This window comes from Lupinus angustifolius, chromosome LG01 (genome assembly GCF_001865875.1).
Source record: "Lupinus angustifolius cultivar Tanjil chromosome LG01, LupAngTanjil_v1.0, whole genome shotgun sequence".
In the NCBI taxonomy this organism is placed as follows: Eukaryota; Viridiplantae; Streptophyta; class Magnoliopsida; order Fabales; family Fabaceae; genus Lupinus; species Lupinus angustifolius.
Window position 1 is genome coordinate 21773284 of NC_032009.1, and position 18289 is coordinate 21791572.

Here is an 18289-nt window from a genome sequence, read left to right on the forward strand (position 1 = left end):
CTTTACCAGAAACTATTATTCAACCAAAAGCACTGCCACATAAAACAATGAGAATATTCATAGAGACTGAAGTGAGGGGAAGAATACAAAGAAGTTTACATCAAAACAAGACCATGTAAACCAAAATAAGAAATACTTGACCTGACTCTTACAAGTTACCAACACAAACATGTAATGCATTACATTAACTCAAATATAATCATATGACCAATGAAACTCCCCAAACCCATAATAACTGAGATGAATTCATTGCCTGAAGTGCGTGGAACAGCTTGATTAATACTTGGTGAGAGTGCAGAGGGTCCAGGTGAAGGTAGAGCAAGCGAGATAGGAGGCGAATGAACGGTTCCATTAACAGCAGGTCTAGGAGACATGACTACTACAACTAGCTTTAACCCCATTTGGCAATGACCCTGTGATCCACTTATGAAGTGAAATGACCCTGACTCCATAAGGTGGAACTTGGAATGTCCATCATTGAATATTGTGTGATTCCCCAATGTCTTGCATGCTAAATAGTCCTCCTCATTCACTAAGTGCACTGATTCTGTGCTGTTATTGTATTTGAACACTGCACACACATAACACATTCAAAATCATAGTTAGTTTTAGTGACAACTATAAGAGAAGCTTAAATGTAAAAATCATGTTTATGTACAACTACTAATGAACAACTTTTGTTGTCGATTTCTATGTAGGGATATATGTTAGATATATATATATATAAGTATATTTATAATACCGAGTGTATCGCCGATCCTGAATCGTTGGGTCTCGGCCCAATGATTGAGCGAATCTGGTGACTGAAGTGGAACTTTCCAGGAATCTTTATTCCCTCCAACTACAAAATCAAAGCCTTCACACAAGGAAATTAAGAGCAGCAATGACAACATGATGAAGAATATTGGAGATACAATTGGTAAGGAGGAAGCCATTGATGGAATAGTAGCAATGAATGACTTAGTGTGAGAGGTTTTGGTTATTGGTTTCTCAATTAATGAGGGTAAACAATGAAGACATTGAGAACTGATAAAATTGAAGAGACTAAGTAGGAAAGGAATGATGTGACTGAGAGCTACTTTGACATATTGACAATTAATAACTTTTGTGAGGTTTTAAATCTGGGTCCGTGACTGTTACAACATTTTTGCAAGTTGGTTGAATATACAATTGTCGAAAATGTCAAGACTTTAGGAATTTGCCGACCACAACTGCTATTTAAAATCTTGAAGTGCTTGCATGACAAGGCAAGTCTTAGAGGGAAGCACCTTTTGGTAATGTTTTAAGGATGATGAAAGTGACAAACATATGTTCATTTTTTCTGAGGGGAAAATGTTTTTTCGTTGCAAAGTAGAGGCATCAGCCAGCAGGTATATTATATCACACTCACAACCATACTTTAGATTTCATTGTGACCTATCAGGAACATAAATGGTTCGTAGTAATTAATTTTTGGTTTTTTTAAAAATAAGTTTTTAAAAGTTTACACTGTTAATTAATAAATATTCTATTTCTTAATAGTGCATATGCAAACTTCACTTCCACACTAGAAATTAATTGAATAGTTATCTATAAAAATAAAAGAATTTGAGTACCAAGAATTCCTATCCCCTTATTTCTACCAGAATTTACCTAACATTATCACACAAGTATACTCTCCGTTAATGAAGAGATACATAATTATTTTTCGATGACAAAAATGTGAGTTCATGATAAATAAAAGTGTCATTACATTATCTCAATGAACTAACAACCACATAATGTTGTTTTCACCATTCAACAAAGAATAGGACAGGAATAAAGAAAAGGAAGCTTCTTCTTATAAAACGGGGGCAAAAGGTCCACCATTTGAACGTCAAAATCATAGTAAATGGAGAAACAAACATTTCTGACATGATTCTGTATGCAAAATTGAGCTTCATGAACCATAGTTACATGGTACACTGATAATGATCGTGTTGTACAGTAACTCGTTCTATGCAGCTTTATAGTATTATTGCAAAACTTCCTTTATAATAAAGGTACGCAGAATTCAATACAATATGCAGTATATAGGCTAAACGAGAGAACCATGTCATCTCAATCGTCATCACTTTAATCCTTCGCTAAGCCCTGGTGGCATTCCTAAGCTCTTTGCAAGATCATTCATCCTTCCTTTCATGGCCTGGAATCATAATCAAGAGTGTGTTATTCCAATTTAATAACCACAAATGCAAATGAATTTCCATTCCTCATGAAAATAAGGATTCTTTTTTTTTACCTGGACACTCTTCTGGTGTGCATCTTTGTAAGCCTCTGTGATTAAAAGCGAAAGTTTCTGCAACCCAAAGATGTTTTGATGATAAATAATAATCATGCGAGCATTCAAGAACATAGTTATATACATACAAAATGAGAGCTTTTCACCCCAACATTCAATACATGAGTGATGAAACCCATATCTGTCTTTCATAACAAATCCTGCAACTTTCAACATCATAAATTTCAAAATGGGATAGGTGTGTTATGCTTTCGTTGAAGTCGATTATCCGAGTTCTAAATTACATCTCAGCCTACAAATTTCTTTAAAAATTCATTGGTTAAGCAGAGCAGAAAACAAACATAATGTGTTTACTGTTTCAAATCACAATGCCTATTTCACCACCTAGTCATGTAGCTATTGGATGATCTCACAGGAAAAAAAATTATATAAAATTTTAAAATCAAATCATTTGCAAACTCACTTCTGGTCCTAGTTCCATAGCAGCCTCAGTAATTTCAGTTCGTACAGGTTGCTGATTCCCGGATAGCGTTACCTAGAAATTAAAATTCATTAAGAGCTAGAAAAATAAAGTGATCAACCATTGTTACATAAAACAATTTTGCATCATGACAGACATAAAATTCCACCTTTGAACTTTTAAATGGAAAATTAAGGTGTGGATTAAGTTCCAGTTACCATATCTGCCCAGAAAAGCAAATATCATACCTTAATTAACTCACCCTCACAATAACCATCAAACTCTGCTCTGCATAACAGAACAAGGACAAATAACTCATGTGAATAACTTGTATAACTGAAAACAACAGGAAAAGTGGGAAATCTATAATTGTTTTTTGTTTAAGAAAGTCATACACAGCAAGTTCTTTCTGTACTCGTACTGCTTCAACCTGGACAACCATTTGTGCCTTCTTCACAGTTTCGAAAAGATTTTGCATATTTCCAAGCATTCCTGCCTATATAACCAATCCACCAAAACATGAAACCCATCAACTATGGATATTAGCATTAGTCACATCCGGTTAACAAACACAAAACATACCGACAAAAGTTAATATGGTCTTCACAGTTTTTAATTTAATGGAGATTGCTAAAAGTGTAAATTGAAGCTTAGCATATACAAAACAGACAATAATAAAGCCCCATGCCACCAGGGGGATTTGCTACATGGATCAACTGATGTCATTGGACTCTTATCAAAAATCAATTTTATAGTAAAGCTATTTAGAGTAAGGTCTTTCTTAAATGGTTTCTCCTAAAATTGCTTTTTAGGTCTTCCAGCCTTTGGCCCTTCTATCAAGATTATCTTCCATTTGGTCCAATTTTCACACTGAAACCTCTATATTATTCTTCACATTCCCAAGCCATCTTATCTCCAAGAAGCACTACACTAACTTTCCCTCAGCAACATTTGTTTCTAGACTTATCTTTTCTTTTATGTCCACTCACCCACCTTGATATTCTCATCTCCGCTACACTTATTTTTTGCTCTCATGGCTTAATATTCACAGCCATAGAGCAACTTCTGGTCTTATAGCTGGTAAAACTTTCCTTTGAATTTGAGAGGTGCATTTCTGAGACATATTTATATAGGCTACACTTCAATTAAAGCTTCTTTTTTAGAAAATTTCTGGCCTTGTCCAAGTTTGGTGTTAAAGCTATACAGTAAAATCTTATGTGTCAGGCCATTTTTAACCTGTTTACTTGTGAAATAGTTAAAAACTTCGGAGATGTGACTTATATCCATTACCAACAACAAAGCTTTCTAATTTTTCTGAATGTCAAAGGAAAATACTACAATGACATTTGTTCCTGAAGAAGAACCAATCTAGCATGCTGCCCAAATGTCACATGATCATGTACAATCAAACAATACTTTAAGCATTTCCCAATTAAAAAAGTGATTACTTGCTTGGAATTTTAATTAGAGTAGTGTTCTTACCTGGGCCGAGTTGACCCTGTAACTCAAGCCCACGATTTAGGCCCTAACTCGTTTGAGCTGAAAAAGCTGTTTGGACCAAGTTAGAGCTGATTGGGGTAATATCCTCACTACCCCGTAGCTAAGTATTCTAGAAGACTAGAACCTTCGTAAGATAACCTCATAACCCTGCAACAGGATCAACTAGGAGGAGATCACTCAACGGAATCAGAGCATCTCTGCAATTAAGGATATCCTTAACAGTGCAATGACATTATCATATTTGGTTATACTATTTGAGTATAAAGAAATGAGGTGGACCTTGGATAAACTTAAGATCAAACTCTCTACTCTCTTCAATTATTTATTGACCTGTTCACTGGAGTGTTTTTCCAAGTACACCCCCTGACATTTCACACTGGAGATATAAGGGAGTGTTTCTAAAGTGTTTAGGGCACAGTCCGGTGAAGTAGACTTATTGCCCATACTTTAAGTAACAAATTGTAATAAATATCCGTCGTCCAGGTTAAGTTAATGGGTGAAGATTAAACACGGAAAATATGACTTCCTATAATGCTTTCGTCAAACATGCCAAAAACAAAGTCTTCATTTCAAGCTAATCACCATGTGATTAAATGATATAAAAAAAACATAAACATGAAGGAAATATGAATATGAAAGCAAACTTGTAGCCCAATGTGTGTATTCACATGTAAAAGTAACATTGCCAACAAAAGAGAAAGATAACTCGGTTACTCGGCTAACCTTAGAAGGTGTATCATCACTTTTGTCATTGTTTCCTTTTTTCCCTCCAAACAGAGCATGCACTCTGAAACATTTATGATCGAGTCCAAGTTTTCGACAACCGCGGCCAGAAAATATCTTCATGTCAACTACATTTGCACTGGAGTTTAGTTTACCTGTACAATACCCATTCAAGAACAACTTAGGGATAACAATTTTGACATTGATAATCAAAAGCATATACAAATTCACCTTACATAGTTGCATAACCCCCTTATCAATTTTCTCTTGATTTTGTTTATAGTCCTAGTTAAATGGTAAGCTTGTTTTCCAACAGTAAGGTAAAGCTTCAAATTGAAGTATTATTTATTTAAAAAATAATAAACCAACAATTCCAGATAAACTCAAATTTTTTAACAGAATCAAAGTTTGCATTTTTATTGAATTTGGAGGGAACCCAATTGAAAATGAATGGAGGGAAAGGACTTACAGAGAGAGGTTGAAAATGGGGGGAGGGTTTTGCGTTCAGTTAATCCATGTATGTGTGATAAATGAGGAGTTAGAGAAAGTGTAGAAGCCATTGAATACTTGCAAGAAGAAAATTGAAGTGTGGGGTTTGATTGAATGGAAATTGGAGGGTTGAATGCGTAGTGAGAGAGTCTTAAGGGTTGGTTAGATAATGGACATTTTTTTTTTGTTTTGCTTATATATCATTTAACGAGTTAAACTTAATTATATTTCATTAAATTATGATATCTTTTAATTGAATTGAAACACAATAAATATAAAAAGTGAGACAAATTTGTCCAGGTTAGCTTAACCATTGATCCATGCTATGTCGTACAAACAATTGAAAATATTTTTATGGATTCCTTGAATAGAGAAACAGATTAAATAATATTACATAGGGAAAACATTTCTATAATTGAAAATCTCACATAGGGAAACAAATTAAATAATATTACATTATAACCTTTTAAAAGGGATATTCCTTTATAGACAACATTTTGTAATCTTAAATGATACCTTAAATCATATCATAGATCAATAAAAAGATATAATATTAATAAAACTAAATTGTTTTATTATTTTTACTTCAGAATTATTGATCCGCCATCTGATTTATGGTATCGTTTAGGACAACATATACTTGTCATTCGTTTATAAAGACTTGCTCCCTCACAACATAATTGTGAAATAATAAGAATAGCAAATAGGAAATCAAAATTGGTGTCTATGCAATAAAAGAACAAAGAAATGAAGGCAATGGGAGTGATGAAGGTTTGAATCAAGAATAGTAGTGGCTATTAGGTAGGTAGGTTGGTGTCACACACAATGTCCTGGAATTAGGTGGTGGAGAAATATTAATTAATTAAATATAATGATGGCTCCTCAATTGTGTTGATGACAAAATACCTCATTCACCCTCTAAGCTAGAGAGAGAAGATGGGGAGTTGGACAAAATACTAATATGTATACGAGTTGAGATTAATATAATTGTTTTTGAAGTTGTCAGCCCTTACTCACTACTAACTCTCAAATAAGAATAATACAAATTAATAGTAGATGATATGTTAATTTTACACTATCATTGTATGGATTTTAAACTATATTCTAATTGGTTGAAAAACATATTTATTTTAAAATTTAATAATAAAATATTTTTCTAACCAAACAAAGAAAAGTAACACATGGATTGTCATGGAACAAAAGATGAACTCCCATTTCAATGTGTCAACGTCTGCTGTATCAGAAAAGTGTTTCACTCCATGTGATAATAAAATATTTTTCTGACCAATCAAAAAAGTAACATATGGAGTAACACACTTTTTGGGATAGAAGATGTGCTCTCATTTCTATAAGTCAACATCTGCTATTCTAGAAGAGTGTGTCACTCCATGTGGCACTTCTTCTCATAGGTTGAAAAACATGTATTTAAATTTATAATTTAATAATAAAATATTTTTTTGATCAATCAAAAAATAATACATAGACTGATACATTTTTTAAGATAAAAAAATATACTCTCATATTTCTATACCCTCCCTTTTGTGGGTCTCCCACAAGAATAATGGCAAAATGGGTTTTCTTGTTCACTTTATATCCTTCATGATGAAAAACCCATGTTGGTTTTCTCCACCCAGGACATGGTGTCAAGGAGGGTGAAAAGCAGAAATGGGTATGCATGTAACCAACAAGTATTTATTTAAGGGTATCTACAATTCTATATCATAATCATGGAAGCAACAAGTATTTATTTAAGTGATACATATTTGATTCTCTTTAAAGTAATAACTGCTAATAAATTTAATATGATAATGATGGACAGGATCAGAAAAAGTCAAGCATAAAAATAAGGTTGGAAGCAACCAACAACTGCTACAGTTACAAACATAGCAGTTAAACAGCATCATCATGTCATTTACTTTGCAGCCCCTCTTCAATAAGTCTCTCTCTCTCTGACCTATTATATTCTGTTTCTCTTTCTAAACAGAGACCAACAACAAATGGCAAATACAATGAAAGAAGAAACTCCACGCATCATCCTTCAAAACCGAAGAGTCCACACCAAGCCACACACACTCTCTCTCTCTCTCTCTCTCTCTCTCTCTCTCATGAATGGGACCAAAATTTATGTAGAAGAAAGAAAAGGAAAAGAAACAAAAAAGAAGAAAAGAAATAGAAAGTAAGAATGAGAAACAAAAAAGAAAGTGCAAGTTATTAGATATGTGTTCAAATGTACTCCAACCAAACCTTCCACCTTCTTTCATTTCTCTCTCATCAAACTATGTTTCCCCGAATTACCCTTCTGCAATACAAGATTATTCATCACTGGTTTTTTGAAAAAACAACATTATTTTTTCACCCAGTTATGTGCCCTTTTTCGCCTTCTTTGTCTTCCTCACAATTCTTCTTACCTTACCCTTTTCTCTATTTCTCTTCCCTCTTTCTTTCTTTCTATCTTTCTCTCTCACACGCTACCTTCTTTCTTTTCTCTCTATCTTCTTTTAGCCTTTTGTTTTTGCCTTGTGTTTCTTCTCTGATATGATGAAGAAGATGAAAGGGGTTGCTCTATCAATGGAACCTTCTTATGATGTTTATCAGGATCAGAGGGCCAGGTTGAGGCATCAGAGTCTCTTTCAGGATTATGAGGACATTCACAAGGTAACATTTTTTCTTCAAAGATTGAAACTTTATATGATTGGGTTTCATAGATCTGGTGTTTCCTTTGATATATCTTCGTGGTGTTGTGTTTATTTGAATTTGTAATGGTTTTGTTGTTGAGAAAATTCATGATTGTTTAGATCTCATGTTTCGATATGATCAAAGTTATGTTTATGTTCTTATCTGATTGGGCTATGTGTTCTTATTTCTCCTTCCTGTATTAGATTTTCTATTTCTTATAAGTCTAGAAGTTCTTAGTTTCGGTTGCTTATTTTCAAGGCTTTTGGGTCTTTAAGCATTTTTGTTGTGTTTTATATCATAATATCAATTGGGTATTTTTGGGTCTTTGATCTATAATCCACAGACACAGCTTTGAAACCCTCACATGCTGGTTAATTTTGTCTCTGGACACGGTTCACTTCCACCATGACCTCTCTTTGGGTTTTCCATAGGGTTTTTGAACTGGTTGAATCATGGCCTTAAGATTTAAATTGTGATTAATTGTTAACTAGTCTCCTTTTTGGGACAATTTCATACATATTTTTTCTACTCACACTAATCTTATTCTTTGAGTTGTTTCCAAAGATTTTTTTGGCAAATCCATGGGATACTTGAATAAATTGTTCTGATGATATTTTTAATATGATCAGGAAACAGAGGCTATGAGAAGGAAATTGCAGGCTGCAAAGCAGAAACGGTTGATACTGTCGGATGAAGTTAGGTAATTTCTCATGCCTCTGAGTAGTGGTTTTTTCATAGTAGTTTGTTGTTGATTATCCATGGAGTTTGTGCTTAGTACTATCACATTTTTAACTGCAGATTTTTAAGGCAGCGTTATATATACTTACTGCAAAACCCTTCTCCAAAGCCTCAAGCAAAGCAACTAGTTCCAAAGCCGCAAAAGCTCAAAATCCAAGCTTCCTACACCTCAAAGGGCAGGAATTACAAAAGAAAGGAATCTACTTTGCGCGTCCATAATAGTTCTCCTTTGAAACCAAAAGAAATGATTTTCAATGGGGCTGAAGTAGCAATGCGAAGAACTGGCGTTATGTTTGATTTAAACCAAAACGGTTGGAACTTCAACAAAAAGGATGCTTTTCTTCACAGTTCTGCCCCAGTGCTCGACTTGAATCACGAAGATCGGAATCACAGTGGGAAGGAAGCCACAAAGAAGAGTATAGTTCCATTTTTTGACTTGAACCAGATTTCGGTAATTAATTGCACATGCTGTGTTTACACTGAATCATTGTATATGTTTTATTCTAGTAGGTTTATGCATCTATTTTGTTCCCTTGCAGAGAGAAGAGGAGGAATTACTGAGCAATACTGAAGCCACGAGGATTGAAGAACCAAAGAGAAATACACGAGTCGCGAGTGATGAACAACACAATGATATCAAGCTATTGGTTTGTAGAAACATTGGAGATGGATCAAATAGGACAGGGAAAAGGAAGATTTCATGGCAAGACCAGGTTGCATTAAGGGTTTGATCTTAAGTAGGGTTGGCTGAATTCCAATCCATTCAGAATATTTATTCTGATATGTAGCAGATTTTTTTACCTTCACCAAACCGTTCTAGTTTTATGTTTCATTTTGTAAAGATAAAATATAGCATATAGAAAAACATATGTATGTTCAATATATATTAGATGAAATGGAGACTTTATTCTCAGAAATAATCATATCCTTCCCTATCTTTTGCAGTCAAACTAGTCCTAGACTGGATTTGGATTCTGGGGTTGATGAATTAACTAATGGTCCTTAGATTCTTATGTTTGTTTCAATATCAAGGCTTGTGGACTATTTGGGTTTTTGTCCCTTTTTCTTGCCGGATTTGAAGGCTAGGAATTTGGGACTAGTGTCAGTTTGTTTGTTTACAATGCATATGAATTTCTGTTTTGGCAGTGGAATCTCCTTGCCTGTTCATTATAATATTGGATTTTGGTTGACAAAACTGAATTTGGCTTGTTTTCAGCAACTGTGAATATCAGGATTTGATTGTAAATGGTTCAAAAAGATTTTATAAAATCAGTTTGTATCCATGATTTGAGGGAATGGTTTAATTGTAATTTGCACTCCATTTGGAGGAAATTTAAGCAGGAAAACAGAACTACTGGACTAAAATAATATCCCTAAGACAAGGAATTTGGCACCATGATAAAAGAGTTGTTTCATGTGTTTACTTAACATATAATTTTACAGTAAAATAGTTCATAAAGAAATTTTTATGGGAAGACATTTTGAAGATGCTTGTTGTCCTAAATTTACATGTTATTTTAGCTTGCATGAGTTTAGAAGTCTCAGAACAAGTGACCACTCTTTTTTTCAACATCTTGTCACCTCTGGCTGCTGAAGCCAATAAGAGCTTTAATTAGGGTGTCCTATTCCAAACAGAACATAATACTCTGAATCAAACATAAAGAACATATTGCCATCAAAATCAACCGGCACTTAAAGTCTTAAATGACATCCTTACTCGAAGCTTAAATTTGCAAGAAAATCATTCACAAGAGTTGCTCCTTGAGTTCCTCATATATGAAGGCTCGGTTATGACGAACTTACAGAGCAGATAAAAAATATCAAATTAGTATATGAAGGACTACTTTGTCTACTTGAGTCAGCAAGTATTTGATATACAAGATAGGTGGTTTTGGCAACTACAGAATTTGCAGCACCTTGAACGCGATCTCAGTCCTCCATTGGATTCAAGCCACTAGAGATGCTTCATCTGAATCAGCAAAATTGCTTACCATCAGTACCTTTGATCAACTCAGGAGCTTCTACTGATACAGAAGATGTCTTCATTCGAGCCAAATGCTTCTTACCTTTCTTATGGCTTTCCATCACAACCTGTGAGGGAGCTCCAACTTGACAAGTTTCACACCAAAATTTCATCTTCTTCCTCTTCAATGCTTTCTTCCCCCCTTGCTCATTTATTGTTCTGTTTTCATTCTTCAAACCATCTACATTTTTATGCACTGGCTGCTCCGCATTTTTAGACTCTACTGCACCTTTATTGGCCATTGTCTTAGCTATGTCTCCCCAGGTTATGAAGCTAGGTTGAAGTGACGGCTTATCTGTTTTCGCATCCAACCCTAAAGTTGTGGTATCAATGGGTTCATTAGACTTCGCAATATTCTGCACAGGCTGCTCCCCGTTTTTAGAATCGACTACAGCTTTATCAGCCTTTGGTCGATAGATATCGCCCCAGGGGCTGAAGCTAGGTTGAAATTGCAGCCTATCTGCTTTTGTGTTCAACCCTGAAGTTGTGGTGTTATCCATGGGTTCATTAGACTTCACATTTTTCTGCACAACCTGCTCCTCATTATTAGATTTCACCATACCTTTATGAGACATAATCTTATTGATGTCTCCACAGGTTTTGAAGGTAGGTTGAAGTGTCAGTCTATCAGTTTTTGCACCCAACCTTGAAGTTTCGGTAGTATCCATGGATTCAGACTTCACATTTTTTGGCACAAGCTGCTCCTTATTTTTAGATTCTACTGCACATTTATCAGCCGTTGTATGGTTGATGTCTTCCCAGGTTGCGAAGTTAGGTTGAACTGGAAGCTTATCTGCTTTTGCATCCAACACTGAAGTTGCGGTGGCATCCATGGATTCATTAGAATTTACATTCTTTGGCCCAAGCTGCTCCTCGTTTTTAGATTCTACTGCACCTTTACTAGCCACTGTCTGGTTGATGTCCATCCAGGATATGAAGCTAGGTTGAATTGGCAGACTATTTGCTTTTGTGCCCAACCCTAAAGTTGTAGTATACATGGGTTCAGACTTCAAATTTTTCTGAACAAAATGCTCCTCATTTTTTGATTCTACTGCGCCTTTACCAGCCATTGTCTGATTGATGCCTCCACAGGTTACGCTAGATTGAAGTGGCTGCCTATCTGCTTTTGCATCCAACCCTGAAGTTGTGGTATGCATGAGTTGATTAGACTTCACGGACTTCTCACTTTTCTTTGATGAGATTGATGTGTTGGTGTTCTTAAAAATCTTCTTCTTTCTCAGTGCTATTTCCTTGGCCTTGTGCTTTTTACCCTGAAGATGATCTTTCAAGCCTTTCTCACTCGTCGCACTAACCTTACATACTGCACAGCTCCAGTCCTCCTTGGGTTTTTTCTTCAAACTAGAGGGAAAATGATCATTTCGGTCAACATCAGGTGTTACTGCTTTCCGCTTTGCAACATAACGGTCTGGGTCTGGCTTTGCCTGCATTGGGTCATCCAAACAAAGTAAAATACGATCACTGGCTAATTATCACCTATTTTCCCTATATAATGACTCCATCTTCTGCTTTGTATATAGGAGTAAGATATACAGATTGATCATAGAACATGGTTGTATTGTAAGTGAAGAGCAATGCAAATTTACAATGCAGAAAATGTATTGCTTTGCAGTGGTCAGCGTTAGCCAAACAAAGGAAAAGCAACCGGCTCCTATCAAAGGATAATTGCTAGCAAAGACAACAAAATCATATCAACGCAAACAATGCTTATCGTGGGTTCATATGTCAACATGTCCTGGTTCATAAAGTATATATGATATCCATCCTGATATTCTCAATTTCAGAACTCAAGCACCTACGAAGGAGAAAGGCTGGGAAAATTTGAGAGCAAAAAGCACTATGACTACAACTTCCACAAAAAGCATGTAGGAATGGCATGGTAGACAACAAAAATAGGGTAGAGAACTAATGATGCATACTAAATACATGTCCTTTTCTTTGTTCCTAGTTATGCAATGAGAAATAGAATTAAACATATTGGAACATAAGGAAAGAAATATTAGTAGTAGTGTAGAGTAATCTCTAATATTAGTTGTATGTCTGTCTATTAACAAGGCATTGGTCTAGTGGTGTAAGGCCTCACTAGATCCCTAGATAGGCAAAAAGGTCAAAGATTTAATTCCTGGGAGCGACACTTGTTGGAAGGGACAATCACGCACCCCAAAAGGGATTAGTTCCTTACCCATAGAGTGAAGGGATACCCTTGGTTATACGAAAGAAAAATATTACGAGGCCCAATGTTCATTTCTGATCTCCCACTATATCTATCCCATTCCCCATTTGAGTAATTGTTACGAGGCCCAGTGACACAAATATACAAATTTCACATAACCAAAGAGAACTTACCACATAACTACACTTCCCCAATTTCAAGCTTCTTATTCTCAATTCACACTTCTATGTCAAATGCTGCTCCGAAAACTAAAAAGCAGGATGCTGATTTTTTGTGTAAGATCCTTTTTTTATAAACAGAGTGGCCAGCTGCAGAGTACATTTGGTGTATACTAGACCTAAACAACACCTAAAGAACTCTAGACCCTCTTAAAGGTAATAAAGCACTAACTTCTTGGTGTAAGATAGACCTCGGTTGTAGTATGAAGTGAGGGTGATAGGGTTGGCATAGGGTAGTAGAAAAGAGGTTAGTTGTTAGGAGTTGTTTGAATTAAATAAAGAGGGAATTCCTAGAATACCCTTATTAGTTAGTTAGACTAGGGTATTATTTGTATAAATAGAGAAGGGGAAGCTTGTAAGAAGTAGTTTTTTGGACATTTTGTAAAAGTGGAATAACTGAATTGGAGCAATTCAGTTGGGAGGATTTCATTCTTGTACTCTTGTATCTCTTTCTTTCAATACAATTTCATAGATTCAAGATCAAATTGCTCTTGGATACATTCTTTTTTCAATCTTTCTACTCTTTCTTTTCGTGATTAATACCAAGTTCTAAAAGAGGGACTATTGTACAACCAGCATAGATGCAGTAAACAGCACTAAAACAAGGGTTTGACAAGGAACAAGGCTTGGTGGACATTTAAAACAAACACATCACCTGACCTTGCATTTATGTGAGTTGACAGAACGAAAAGATGTGAATGGTAGGACTAACTATAATCAAATGGTGAAAAATGCAAAGGTGATGTGTTTGTTTAGCATTGTTCTTTAGACAAGATGCCGAAAAGGCTTCAGCAATTGAACCTCCAACACAGTGATATTTAACAACTATAAAGCAGGGAAACAAAAAATAAATGAACTAGCTAGAAGAAACAAGTAGAATAGGAACCAAAAAGGTGAACACTACAGAGTAGCAACTAACCAATTTGATAACTTTATCCTTGTTAGTCTCCTCGTAAGGTTTGAATTCAGCAGGAGCCCTAAGTTCCGGTAATTGTGGATGTGACCATGCATTATTAGCAAATTGGTATTGACCGGGAGACGGAAACTTAACAGAACCCTGATAGAAACATCACGAAGAGCTCAATTAGAAAAATTCATAAGTTTCCGCACTCAATTAAAAGCTTCTTTAATATAGAAACCTATTTGAATTTTTCGAAAAAGGTTCAGAGACCAATAACAGATTAATTAAACCAAACTAACAGTGTTAACACTACAGAGTACCTACTGACCTGTTTGACAAATTCATTGTTAGTCTCCAGAGAAGGCTTGAATTCTCCACCGGGAGCCATAAGTTGCGCTAGTGGTGGCTGTGGCCATGCATTATTATTATTATCAAACTGATACCGGCCAGGAGATGAAAACTTAACAGAACCCTGATGGAAATGTATATGAAGGACTTGATTATACAATTTCACAAGCTTAGGGGCTCTATTAAAAACTACTTTACTATAGGAACCTATACGGATATCTTGAAAAGTTCTGAGACCAACAGCTGATTAATTAAAGAAGACTAGAAGTGTTAACACCGCAGAGTACATACTGACCAGTGTGACAAGTTTATCGTTGTTAGTCTCTGGAGAAGGTTTGAATTCATCAGCTGGAGCCATAAGTTGTGGTAATTGTGACTGTGTCCTTGCAGTAGTATCAAGTCGGTACAGGCTGGGAGACATATACTTAACCGGACCCTAACAGAAAATGCACATGAAGGATTCAGTTTCGTGAATTTAGAGAATCAAGTAAAAACTTCTTTAGTATGCAAACTATTTGATTTTACAGATTAATTAATCCAAACTAAAAAGGTTAAACACTACAGAATAGAGACGGACCAATTTGATGACATTATCATTGTTAGTCTCCAGATAAGGTTTGAGTTCAGCAGGAGGCATAAGTTGTGAAAGTTGTGGCTGTGACCGTGCATTATGATTAAACAGGTACGAGCTAGGATTCAAGCGCATCATTGAGACTCTTTCCTCAAACGAGAAACCATGTGATGTTTCTGCCATTGCCATTCCCCACCCCCTCTCCAATGCCAGTTCCCTCCTGACTTCCTCTTCCAGCTCTCGTCTCCGCTCAATCTCACCAGCGATTATCTCTCTTCTTATTTGCTCCTTCTCCAGCTCTCTCCGCAATGTTTCTCTAGTACTGTTCATCGGCATTGGGAAACTGTTGTGTCTAGGACTAGGAATCATGCCTGAAAAACCATCTGCTATAATTGCAAAAAATTGAATGAAAAAGGTATGAATCCCAGTAGCCTTTTGGTTTTTAGTGAATTTCCACACAATCATAGCCATCACATTGGATGATTGGGTGAAATGCTCTTCGGGAGACTACTAAGAATTTGAACACGACATAGAATGTATATCAGTCTAGGGTCACAGTCAACTTAAAGGGCATTCGGTTCAAATTATTTTACGAAAGCAAAAATAGTGGTTGTTGCTCAAAAACTATAATCTGCATTGGCTTGAAGGGGTTTGGCAATAGCACAAGCTTTTAGGGTGAAAAAATAATATGATTATCAAACGATATGAATGTACATACATTCACCTCAATAAATTCAACTTTTCTTCACCCAAAAACATGTGCAGAAAACAAATCATGTTTTTTTGACAAACACCTCAATCCTTTGCATATCATTGTTTTGGAGCGGCAACAACTATTTTTCCTAAAAATAATCAGAACCAAACAGCCTCTAAGAAAAAACAGATGATCACATTGTTTTCAAATATGAACCAAACCCAGAAATCCAAATCAACAAAAAAGGGCAAAATAAAACTTTGGTCTTCATTTTATTTTCTAAAAAAAAAACACAATGAAAAAAGAACAAACCTTTATTTTCCCCATTTAAACAAGTTTGTGATGCCTGATATAATCAACATGCAATGAAACCCACAATAACATATATGAATGAAAAGAAAGGAAAACATTACCCCTCAATGAACGGTGAGAGATGTAGGTGACGGTGGTGGGGTACGCGGTTGTTATTGGCGGCGGTGGCGGCGCTTCATCAAGAGCACGAAACTTGAATTCCATGGTGGAAAAGAAAGGTGAAAATGTGAATGGGTATAATGGGTGAGAATAAAGGTGAGATTTTTGAAGAAAACAGTAATGCAGATTGATCACAAATTTCAAAAAACAGTGTTTGGTTGTGTCTGCTATAAGTAACAATGATCTTGGGTTTAAGGTGCTGCTATTACACGCGTGTATAAAGCGCGTTATCACTACTTTACGTTCATTCACATCAGAATCGATGTTGTCAGTATGTCAAAAAAATTCTCAACTTTATTGATTCTATTTGGATTTATTTTTTGTTTTTTAGTTCATAAATTCAGTAGTTTTTTTTAAGAGATCATTTGAAAGTTGAATTGGGTCAATGATTCAATCTTTTTTCTTGATAAATAGATAACTTTATCGTATTATATAATATATATATTTTCAGGCAAAAATGAAACAAAATCTTAATTTGATTCAATCTTGATCGCATGCTAAAAAAGTGGAGATATAGTCGCACTATTTGGTAGTTATCACCACTAGCGTGTGAAGAGACACACTTTCCTTGTGAGCCTATATTCTTATTTTTCATTTTGCAGATCTAATAATCATTAGAGAGTCATTAAATATTATTATGTGTGTCATTGTAATTGTTAAATGTTTTATTCTTAGGTTTTTTTTGTATTATAAAGAATCAGTGTTGTTAATCAGTTAGATACTAGTATAGTATAGTGGTAGAGCGATTCAATCAGTAATTCACTAATTAAATTGCATACCCGTGAAATTAATACACATGTAATTGATTTGAAAAAATCAATAAAAAATTAATATTTTTTTATTTTCATTAAAATTTTAATTTTAAATAAAAACTAGCTAGTATGACTGATACGATTCAATTGAAAACCATATGGTTTGACCAATTTTACCAATATGATGCATGACCAATATAATTATTGTACCATACCGGTATTAGGATTGGTTCACCGGTTGAACTGCCATATACGAACCGAGTTTTACAATATTGTAAGGAAATAATGTTTTTGGGGTTCGTGTCTACTCTTTCCAACAAATATCGCTTTCTTCAGGAATCGAACCATTGATATTTTGGTCATCCTGGAGAAATAGTGGGGTCTTATATCACTAGATCAACGTCTTATTGGTTCTTAGTTTTAGAAAAAGAGAAGATAAATGTAAAATAATGTGTGGAATAGTTGAAAAGTGTTGACTAATTGATGAAAAATAATGAATTGTGGAAGTTTATGGTATTTATTAATGAGGAAGTTAAATAGAAATTATAAATTTGGAATATAAAAATTATATCATGGTAATTAGTAATTGTTTTGACTTTAAAAATACTAATTTGTCGATAGATACTTTGTACCTATCGATTAATATCCTTATTTTATATTATTGAATATTAATTTTTTACATATTTTATTTTAGAAAATTATAATACTTTTGTATTGGTGTATTTAATATTATATTTTTTGAATTTTATTATAATGTCCAATTTAAGGTGAGATAAGTGATTATTGTGTTAAATAGTAGTTAGCTAAGATCATATCGTTTTTTTTGTAGAAAGTAAAAAAAAATTAAGGGCAAAATAGAGAATTGGAAATTAGTCTATAGTGATTGTTACATCATTTTCTTATCATATATAATATTTTTCCTAATGTATAGAGATATTTTTTTAATGATATATAGATTATATATATTTTTCTTAACTGGATTATATAAATATAATTATTTAATAAAATATTTATGATAATTAATAGCTATTCAAATATTATTAAAACTATTTTTTAGAAGACATATTGATAAATTTTAGTGCATACCAAGTATATCAAAAAAAAAAATAGTTGTAGATAAATCCATCTTTTAAGGTCTAAAGATTATTAAAAAATTGTTTTTCCTAACAAAATCTTCTAAATATTATCTTTGTTTAGTTTAAGTCTTTACCATATTGGATTTTTATTATCCATCTCTTTAAAAAATCAATACAATATTATTGATTTTACAAATA

General features: G+C 34.4%; 4 protein-coding genes across 16 annotated transcripts; 1 reads left to right on the top strand and 3 right to left on the bottom strand.

The window, feature by feature from the left end:
* LOC109355047 (early nodulin-55-2-like) lies at positions 19-1439 on the bottom strand. The gene is made up of 2 exons (XM_019597956.1): positions 743-1439; positions 19-571 (listed from the first exon to the last, which is right to left on the bottom strand). Exons 1-2 carry the CDS (start codon positions 933-935, stop codon positions 180-182), a joined length of 585 nt encoding a protein of 194 aa, XP_019453501.1. The 5' UTR covers positions 936-1439; the 3' UTR covers positions 19-179.
* LOC109355054 (nucleoid-associated protein At4g30620, chloroplastic-like) lies at positions 1799-5585 on the bottom strand. Its single transcript, XM_019597969.1, has 7 exons — positions 5413-5585; positions 4944-5098; positions 3116-3216; positions 2969-3008; positions 2724-2795; positions 2261-2317; positions 1799-2164 (listed from the first exon to the last, which is right to left on the bottom strand). The coding sequence occupies exons 1-7, from the start codon at positions 5501-5503 to the stop codon at positions 2090-2092; spliced, it is 591 nt and encodes a 196-aa protein (XP_019453514.1). The 5' UTR covers positions 5504-5585; the 3' UTR covers positions 1799-2089.
* Positions 7889-9783, top strand: LOC109355124. 3 transcript variants are annotated; one of them, XM_019598093.1, is made up of 4 exons: positions 7889-8087; positions 8738-8808; positions 8907-9262; positions 9354-9783. In XM_019598093.1, the coding sequence occupies exons 1-4, from the start codon at positions 7968-7970 to the stop codon at positions 9575-9577; spliced, it is 771 nt and encodes a 256-aa protein (XP_019453638.1). In that variant the 5' UTR covers positions 7889-7967; the 3' UTR covers positions 9578-9783. The 3 variants fall into 3 exon arrangements, with proteins under 3 accessions (XP_019453638.1, XP_019453647.1, XP_019453630.1); XM_019598102.1 differs by having other exon boundaries at positions 9357-9783; XM_019598085.1 differs by having other exon boundaries at positions 7893-8087; positions 8907-9297; positions 9386-9783.
* On the bottom strand, positions 10139-16561 carry LOC109355062. 11 transcript variants are annotated; one of them, XM_019598050.1, is made up of 8 exons: positions 16206-16561; positions 15105-15481; positions 14823-14963; positions 14508-14651; positions 14198-14335; positions 11370-12311; positions 11220-11258; positions 10415-11009 (listed from the first exon to the last, which is right to left on the bottom strand). In XM_019598050.1, exons 1-8 carry the CDS (start codon positions 16306-16308, stop codon positions 10821-10823), a joined length of 2073 nt encoding a protein of 690 aa, XP_019453595.1. In that variant the 5' UTR covers positions 16309-16561; the 3' UTR covers positions 10415-10820. The 11 variants fall into 11 exon arrangements, 10 of the variants coding, with proteins under 10 accessions (XP_019453595.1, XP_019453587.1, XP_019453604.1 ...); XM_019598042.1 differs by having other exon boundaries at positions 10415-11021; positions 11199-11258; XR_002108626.1 differs by adding an exon at positions 10139-10219 and having other exon boundaries at positions 10746-12311; positions 16206-16559.